The sequence below is a fragment of the Scylla paramamosain genome, chromosome 32 (assembly GCF_035594125.1).
Source record: "Scylla paramamosain isolate STU-SP2022 chromosome 32, ASM3559412v1, whole genome shotgun sequence".
In the NCBI taxonomy this organism is placed as follows: Eukaryota; Metazoa; Arthropoda; class Malacostraca; order Decapoda; family Portunidae; genus Scylla; species Scylla paramamosain.
Genome location: NC_087182.1, coordinates 12,032,381 through 12,042,380, shown reverse-complemented (window position 1 = coordinate 12,042,380; position 10,000 = coordinate 12,032,381). Strand labels below are relative to the sequence as shown.

General features: G+C 38.6%; 3 protein-coding genes across 7 annotated transcripts in view; 2 read left to right on the top strand and 1 right to left on the bottom strand.

The window, feature by feature from the left end:
* Nucleotides 1–4,847, top strand: part of LOC135089194 (protein obstructor-E-like) — a 6,235-nt gene extending 1,388 nt beyond the window's left edge. Inside the window, exons 2-5 of the mRNA XM_063984519.1 lie at nt 1,657–1,857; nt 2,080–2,274; nt 2,740–2,926; nt 3,109–4,847. Coding sequence (XP_063840589.1) covers nt 1,657–1,857; nt 2,080–2,274; nt 2,740–2,926; nt 3,109–3,130 — 605 coding nt within the window. The 3' untranslated portion in view covers nt 3,131–4,847. The remainder of the gene's footprint in view (nt 1–1,656; nt 1,858–2,079; nt 2,275–2,739; nt 2,927–3,108) is intronic.
* Nucleotides 1–10,000, bottom strand: part of LOC135089198 (ABC transporter F family member 4-like) — a 121,550-nt gene that overhangs the window by 67,171 nt on the left and 44,379 nt on the right. The window lies entirely within an intron of this gene.
* The window catches only part of LOC135089367 (protein obstructor-E-like), an 8,099-nt gene continuing 1,567 nt past the window's right edge, over nt 3,469–10,000 (top strand). The window contains 5 exon segments of the mRNA XM_063984933.1: nt 3,469–3,550; nt 4,361–4,452; nt 5,965–5,985; nt 6,202–6,391; nt 9,629–9,829. Of these exon segments, the coding sequence (XP_063841003.1) occupies nt 3,469–3,550; nt 4,361–4,452; nt 5,965–5,985; nt 6,202–6,391; nt 9,629–9,829 (586 nt within the window).

Genomic DNA, 10,000 nt, shown 5'->3' with positions numbered 1-10,000 from the left:
CTAAGCTATACCAACAGCCTAGTGCAAGGCTATACAACACGAATCAGGTCACTCATGAGTTGTACATAACAGATACCTCCAAGATCGTCATTCCTGCCTCCTATGCAGGAATAGAAAACATACAATGCCCATTAACTTATCACAAGAGCTGGAAAAGGACTCACATAGGCACGTTCAAGGAAGACAGTCACAAAAGACACCACAAAGACGAGGCTATAATATTCTGGGGCTACAGCCCGCAGGAGCAACTACCCACTCCCGCCAGAATATTGTAGTACTCTTGTTCAAGTTCAACTTGTCCCTACTCTCTCAGAAGACAGACTTTATCACCTCGAAATTGATGAGTCTCGTAAGAAAACAGACAACATAACACGAAACATAAAAAAAAAAAAAAAAGAATATCCTATGGCCAGAAAAAACACACAAGGACGATTCACAGGGACAACAGCTCGCTCCCCAAGATGGACAGCTAACAAGACGAATAATAAAACCACCAACACTCACAGAACATTATATCCATCTACTGGCAAGCAGTCTATTTACAGTCTTCCAGAGAACAGCCAAATACCACCTGTATACGGTAAAGCCCGAGGAGAGAGGAGATAGCTACCAACCAGCAAAGTATGACGATATACTTTGGTTTCAAAGTTCCAAAAACCAACGAGACAAATAACCAATTTGACCAAAGATGTTCAGAGAACTCTCAGATTCCAAACAGGACACGAAACGATCAGGACGTTGTGGCGGAGATGTAAGACTAGTAATCTGCCTAAGTTATCTGGCACTACACCTGCCAAGTCCAGCGAAGTGCTTATCCCACCTAGCACAGTAGGGGCGTAATACTACTACTCCTCCAATTGTAACTAATACGTATAGTCCTCTAAAATATACAAAAATCCCCCTGTGCCAGCTCTCCACCACTCCCGCAAGCTACCTACGTCCTTTCCTAGCGACCAAACAAATCCAACTGAACAGACGGCGTCACCCGCGCTCAGTAGCGTTGGTTGGGTCACAAGACAAGGGGGTAGGGAGAATAACATGAGAAGCACAGGAAAGGGGAGGAGGCAGGCAACACGCCTCGCTTTGCTCTATACACAACTAACAAACTTCCCAGTAAAAGAATACAGTGTTTCAAAAATTATTACGGGTTAATTACAGGGGCTGAATGGAATCTGATCACTCTACAAAGCAGGGCAACTCTTCTACTATATTATGAATGGAACTCAACTTGATGGGACAAAAGGAAGTTGGCAAAATTAAAAATGAGAAAAGACTAAGTGTGAGCGTAAACTGTGGAGTGCCGGCAAACATTTGTCGTGCATCAGCCATCTTCTGTCTTTCTCTACCTCTCTCTATTTCTTTCTTTCTTCTTGTTATCTCTCTCTTTCTCTTCACGGCGCCACTCGTAATAAATAATAAAAAAAAAATAAAAATATATATATATATATATATATATATATATATATATATATATATATATATATATATATATATATATATATATATATATATATATATATATATATATATATATATATATATATATTCTTTTTCTTTCTTTTTTCCTTAACAATAAGACAAAAACTTTCCAGTTATGCTTTATTCCTATTTTACCCTTATGCATTACTGTGTCATAAACAGTGCCTTCCTCCACAGTACTGAGTCAGTCGTGCCCTTTGGGAGGCGCGCGGTACCTCCCTGATAGGGATCAGTGCGACAAGTACTATGAATGCATAAATGGTGTGAAATATGAACGGCTGTGCCCGGATGGTCTCCTTTTCCACGACAAGATCACTGACGGCCGCTACCCCTGTCTCTATCCCAACGAGGTGGACTGCGGCTCCAGGACCCGCAGACGTGAGTACCAGTCGTGATTATTTGTTTGAATAGTGTCTTATGAGTGCTATGGAGTGTAGAGGACATGGAGAGTGTTGTGCGGCACAAGGGATAGTTACTGGGACATGGTGGAGTGGACACAGGTTCACGCCACACCCTGAACACTTTGTCAACATATGAGGTCAGTGTACAAGATGAAGTCAGGCCAGAGAGCTACGTAAAGACTTTTCCTTCCTACCACAGAGCCACCGCAGCCAACAGAGAACTGCCCTCATCAGTGGGGCTACTTTGGCTCTGGGGACAGAGCACAGTGCGGCTTCTTCTTTAACTGCGTCAACGGCGTCGCCTACCGACAGGACTGTCCCCCAGGCCTCGCCTTCTCGTCCGTCACCTACCGCTGCGAGTGGCCCGATGAATCTCCCGACTGTGACGCTGTTGGTAAGATACCATGCAAACATGAAATCTACCTTTGCATTGAGTGAGGATGCGTATTTCAGGACAAGCGAGATGACCTGAAGCTGGAGCCTTAATATTGTCAAAGACAGATATAGTATAATGTAACGTAATATAAAATAATATAACGATATAATACAGTTTAATATAAGGGAAACCAAATCTCTAGATTACTTTCAAGCTGCAAACGCTGATGAATTTTCTCCTCAGTGGGATATCACCGAGGGTTACTCATTGTGATGCTGATGCTCCGGGTCAGGTCTTGTCGGTCCCTTTACCAACTAAATATTTTGGGAAGAGACTTGTTTGCAATATTATTTATCTATTACATGATTTATCAACTCCATCTAGATTTTGTCAGAAGAAAAACAATGATTTTGTTGTCCATAAAAGAACAAGTGTTATCAAATTTAAACTGTGTTATCTAACTTACTCATGGCTACTTTAAAGCTTTCCTGGGCTTCTCATGCCCCGCTACGCCGGGGGTGAGTGGTTACACACAACACAAGTCACACAGGGACTGCCGCGAGTACTTCGTCTGTGATAACGGAAATCCTAGAGCACACTACTGCGAACTGGGTCTCGTGTATAACGAAGCGACCCAACAATGCGCGGACCCCAGCTTAGTACAGGGATGGTAAGTAATTGTTAGCCGAAGTTAAGACTGTAGGTATTTAGTACGGTGACGCTGCCTCACACTACAAAGGTCAAGTAAGTTTTAAAACACAAAAAAATTGAGTATACAGTAACACTGGATAATATGATTCATGTTCCGTGGTTACGTTATCTAAACATTACTGTCACTTTCCTCTCCCTCAGCCAAGACTACTACTCGTCCTAAGACCTTGCGCTGTACCGGAAGTAGCTGAAGAGGGCATACAACGCCGCCTAGAGGAAACAGATACTCGTAGAGCTCAACGCCCTGAGGAAATAGCTGACGGAGCGAAAAAGCCAACCACAGAACTAAATCTGTAGTAGTAGAGAGCAACACACACAGCAATACATAGCAACACACACACACACACACACACACACACACACACACACACACACACACACACACACACACACACGGTTGGTTAAAGAAACATTACCTCCACGATGTGTCACTTTACTTCTATTGAAGGTCTTCCAAAACAACTGACTCCGCAACATCCAAGCTACTAATACTGTTGTGTCATGATCAACGCTCTTGAGTTCCATCCCAGACATTACGAACAAATAGGTCTTCAAACCCTTGCCTCTGTTATCTCTCCTGGAGGTGAACCTTTCCTATACAACTCTGCTTAGCTGATGTTTAGCTTAGGTTATGGTGACTATTGGAAGCTGGTTGGCGAGTCTAAAGGGCCTGTTCCTAAATATACAGAGCAAACTAAGGGTCTTTATCATCTATATACCAGCACGCTTTTCATGTGCCTTTACTGTCAACCATTAAGCCTTTAAGCTTTCATATATATACCTATATAATATATATATATATATATATATATATATATATATATATATATATATATATATATATATATATATATATATATATATATATATATATATATATATATATACACACACACACAAATCAGTTCATCAGTGACGCAGGTTCAGAAGAGTATCGAAAAAAAATTTACTAGTGCAATGAATGTTTCACTTAACTTTACCATCACATAAGGCTGAGCAGTAGTATAAGGATGAACGTGTTATTGAACATAGGATTATTTGATATAAAAATCATGTTTGTCAACAGCTATCTACAAAGTCTATCAGAGGAATCATCTCTTAATCCATGACGAAATTTTAATGAACTGAAATGGTCGCTTATTCCTTCTGACGATTTTAAGTACTTAAGTATCCATGACGTCATTCTGTTATGTATTTTTGCATTTGTAACAATAAATATCAAGTACACGTTATTGTGTCATATGTGTTTCTTGCTCATCACTACACACGAGTAATTTACTTGTCATAAGAATCACGTGCGGGACTCGCACTCGCTAGCTACATCCTAGAGGAGACACCTTAGTGCTCACAGTCCAGTGAGTATGGCTGCGACCATTTTCACGCCACACTCTAGGATCGTCTAGATCAGGGGTTCTTAACCGGGGGTATCCATACCCCTTGGGGGTATGGGAACCAAAGGCCGGGGATCTGGGACTCGATTTCTGGGTACTGGTAGTTTCCCCCTCTGCCAGTGAGATGCGCGCGCTACCCTACATGACGGCGGTTGACTCTTTCCAGTGTTTTAAATTTGGCCGTTGTCATCAGTTGTCAGTTGAGCTGTTGGCGTCGTGGAGAGAAGAGTATTTTTTCCGTCCATCTCTTATTCACATTTTCGTGTGAGTGTATCTATATTTCTGTTATACATTGTGTGTGTGTGTGTGTGTGTGCGTGTGTTTGCTACACTATATTGCTAACGGGAGTTAGCAATATAGTGGCAATGGTTATGTTTTTATGTAGTCGAGGGACTAAAAACTTGCACATTTATGTTGTTCTTTTTTTTTATAATTAAACGGAACTATAACTTTATTAATTTTGCTTTCAGTAAAAAAATAATAAAATTATCAATGGTTATGTTTTTTTCCTAGTAATCCGTATCTAAAGTACAGTAAATTCAAGCGATTGAAATACTCGTATCTGGAAGACATACTGGCAAATAATAGGATTGGTGATAATTATTTGAACAGTCAAGGGAAGGGGGTATGAGACCATATTCGACAATCCATTGGGGATATGGAACCATCAAAAGGTTAAGAACCCCTGGTCTAGATCATATACAGTAATTGCTCGTTATGTGGGGATTTCATAACATCGCGAGTGCGGCACAAATCTCAGCCTGCCCAGTGACAGCTGAGGACAATATCAACTGAAGTAGTATCAAGCAGATGTGTGCAATACAGATTCATCATGCATACCCTCTAGTCTGTCTCTTCTTCCACTATATCACTAGTACTGTCATCATACATACCCTCTACCTCTCTTCTTCCATATCATCACTACTGTCATCATACATACCCTCTACCTCTCTTCTTCCATATCATCACTACTGTCATCATACATACCCTCTACCTCTCTTCTTCCATATCATCACTACTGTCATCATACATACCCTCTACCTCTCTTCTTCCATATCATCACTACTGTCATCATACATACCCTCTACCTCTCTTCTTCCATATCATCACTACTATCATCATACATACCCTCTACCTCTCTTCTTCCATATCATCACTACTGTCATCATACATACCCTCTACCTCTCTTCTTCCATATCATCCCTACTGTCATCATACATACCCTCTACCTCTCTTCTTCCATATCACCATTACTGTCATCATACATACCCTCTACCTCTCTTCTTCCATATCATCACTACTGTCATCATACATACCCTCTAATCAGTTTCTTCTATTATATCACCACTACAACCATCATACATCCCGTCTAATCAGTCTCTTCCACTTTATCACCGGTACAGTCATCATACATACCTTCTAATCTCTAGTCTCTTGTACTATATCACCACTACTGCCACTATACACTCCATCTAATCAGTCTCTTCCACTATATCACCAGTACTGTCATCATACATATCCTCTATCTCTCTTATTCCTTATCAGTGCCATTGATCTAATGGGACTCTCAAATGTTTCAGTGTCTTACCTAGACCTCCCTTAACAGGCTCATGTAGAAGGTATTAAGGTTTGCAGAGGTATTTTCATTATTGCAGTATCATCAATAGAAAAACTTATAAAAACAAAACTAATCATTTTTGTGGAAAATGAAAATTGTTCTAAAATGCTGGCTTCAAACTCAGTTCAGTTATTCTTCCAAGTTCTAATGCTTGGCATGAAAGAGGTGAGTCTCCATGACTGTTTAGCATTTAGCATTGCTTATATAGCACAGTTCACTTTTCAGCGAACGAGATCTGCTCCCTCTCGGCCCTATCAGTTGCCTCTATCTTGTCTCACTCGTTCTGGCCCCATCCCACCACCCTCGCCCGCTACTGCTCCCTCTACCTCCCTTGCCTCTGGCACTGGTGGCTGTGCGGACCTGCGTCTCCCTGGAGGATCGAGAACCATTCTGGAGCCCCACGTCAACCCTTCAGGTATCATTCTTTCACCAAAGCAATGCTGATGATAATAATGACAAAAAAAACAACAGTAAAGAACAACAGACCATATGTAGCAGAACGTGTCATAAGTGAATACAGGTAGACAAAAGCAAATATCAAGCAGCAAGAGACCTTTGGATCTTAAGCAGTTATTATAAGTAAATGACAGACTGACGATATGAAACAGGAAGAAGAGCAACAAAGGATTAACGGTGAGCAATGCTTGTTTGTGTAGACAAGTCTAGGAGGCAGATTTTAAGGGAATAAAGAGAGAGAGAGAGAGAGAGAGAGAGAGAGAGAGAGAGAGAGAGAGAGAGAGAGAGAGAGAGAGAGAGAGAGAGAAGGGGAAAATTCTCCCTTCCCCTCCCCTCCCGCCCTGTGTTCTTCCCTCCGCCACTTATAGGCCACTCCTAGATTTCCAGTTCTTCCCCGTCGCTTGGACAGTGAACAACAGCCTCATCATGAAGATCCATAGTAACAAAACAATAATATCCTATTACTTTTATTCATCAACATAACAATCTCCCCGCCTTCCGTATCAGTGATAAGAAAGGTAAACACGGTGGGTGAGATTACCAAGTAACGACTTTCTCTTTCACTCACATTCTGTAAGGGAGAACCTCCCTGAATAAGTGCTACAATCCCACGGCTGCCTCGTGTCCTCCCTACGACGTTTTCCTCTTGACACACACTAACCTTCAATGAACAATAATAACCAGAGATGTAATGCATGAATGGAGAAAAAACAGTTAGACGGAGGAGAAAACGCAAACACAAAAGAAATGCAAACAATAACGGATATTATGACCATTATTAGGGTGTTTGTGATAAGCTACATCATCTAATCTAAAGTTTTATATATATATATATATATATATATATATATATATATATATATATATATATATATATATATATATATATATATATATATATATATATATATATATATATATATATATATATATATATATATATATATATATATATATATATATATATATATATATATGTGTGTGTGTGTGTGTGTGTGTGTGTGTGCATATAGATGAAAGAGAAGAAACTGTATATCAGGTGAAAGATGGTCTTAAGGTTGATTTCTCTTGGTATACTATCCCTTAACTCTCTCTCTCTCTCTCTCTCTCTCTCTCTCTCTCTCTCTCTCTCTCTCTCTCTCTCTCTCTCTCTCTCTCTCTCTCTCTCTGTCATATGGTTATACAATAATGTTCATTTGTAATTGATATGAATAATATATACTTTAAGTTGTAATAATTAATGGGATTGACACTGCTTTTTCTTACACACACACACACACACACACACACACACACACACACACATATATATATATATATATATATATATATATATATATATATATATATATATATATATATATATATATATATATATATATATATATATATATATATATATATATATATATATATATATATATATATGAGGTGTCTAGAGTCAGAGTAACGTAAACGGCGAAAATTAAAAATGGAGAAAAACGCCGTCAAAATTTTGTGAGTTTGAAAATGCGATACCTCTTCAATGGAGTGAGATAGAAAGTATTGATTGGTATGAAAATATTCAGTAATTTATGCCCTTTACAACTATTTAGTCTTCTTCGATACGATTTTTTTTAAGGATATCACACAGCTATATTAAAATTACATCTAATAACTACACATTGTTTATTTCCTTTATTCTATCAAGTTGTTTTATTTTCTATGTACTAATGGGGGAATCACAACCATTAAAAAGTCTTCTTTTTAGTGAACATATTAATTTTACGAAGCAGAAACGTAAGCGGCATACAAGTACTTCTAAGATGAACACAAACGAAGAAAATGATACAAGCTTAAAATATTAAACTGGAAGAAACTAAAACAAAAGAGCTAATAAATGTTATGAAAATAGACCGGTATAAACAATAATAGAATATAAAGAAATAATAAAATCATCCGATACTCCCAAAATTCACGTAGGCTTCCCCGATGTACCTTCGTCCTTTAGTGATACTTTTCTTCCACTCTGCAGGATTACGTATCCTTTTTCTTCCTCTGGAGAGTTCTAACTCCTAAGAGGGTATGTTTTTGTCCGCACTAATAATGAAAGGCTTACGTGTTGTGTAAAAGCAAAATTAATACAGCAGCCTGTCACCTCATCTGTATCTTGGAAACTACGCTATATAACTCGATTTTTGTCTTTGACAAGCAAGTGTTAGTTAGTTTTCAACTCTTTTCATTGGAAAACATTAGAAAATTACCATTATTTCTATCAAACTTTGTTTTTGTGGCTTTTAGAATGATTTTTTACCCCAAAATAGCAACATTTCACCATTTTCTCAGATGCTGTCACAGAACTTCTTTGCTCTTGTCTTGATAACTTCTTTGCTTTTGTCTTGATGAGTTGACCACATATGTAGCAGAATGCATCTGCAGCCTCTTGATACCATTTCACCTTTTGTGATGCGACTTTCCCATGCAATTAGATAAGCAATTAAGATTCTGCAAAGCTCTTTACCTGACATGAAAACCAATAGTTACCCATACTGTAATGAAATACGGCAAAAATGTAAATTTGTTGTTCTAACCACAAAAACAAAGTTTTAGGATCAAAATAACTTTTTTTTTCTATTTTGTTTAGATGGAAATAACTGGAAAATTATGGTTTGGGGCCAAGGACAAGACAAGAGTGAAATTTTGTTACATAGTGTTGTTATCTAGTGTCATCATAGCCTGGCCCAGAGTTCAACTTCTCACCACTCCTACGGAACATCGTTCAAGCTATTGGGATGGATTTCTTTGTAAACAAGTGGACTACAAAGGATGTAACACATGGGTGGCTCTTTTCACAATGAGGACTCCACACCTTCTCCAAGCCATGAATTGCCTGATCATGCCTTTTGCGTTAGATGAAATCCTGCAACTTCAAGAAATTAAGAATTCCTGGTTTGCCCTTGTTCACCTGATATATATATATATATATATATATATATATATATATATATATATATATATATATATATATATATATATATATATATATATATATATATATATATATATATATATATATATATTTATTTATTTATTTATTTATTTATTTATTTATTTATTTATTTTATTTATTTTTTTTTTTTGAGAAGTGGGACAAGGACTTTGCAGGTATGTTTTATTCCAATTTTATCCTTATGCATTACTGTACCTTTCTCCACAGTACTGGGCCAGTCGTGCCCTCAGAAAGGCGAAAGGTACTTCCCTGACAGAGAGCAGTGCGACAAGTACTACAAATGTGTAAATGGTGTGAAATATGAACGGCTGTGCCCCGACGGCCTACTTTTCAACGATAAGATCATTGACAACCGCTACCCGTGTTACTATCCCCACGAGGTGGACTGCGGCTCCAGGTCCCGCAAACGTAAGAACCAGTCACGATTGTGTTTGAATTATGTCTTATACGTGCAATAGAGTACGCAGGGATGGGCAGTGTTGTGCGGCACGAGGTATAGCTGCTGAGGCCAGGTGGAGTGGACGCAGGTTAACGCCACACCCTGAACACTTTGGCGACATATGAGGGCAGTGTACAGGA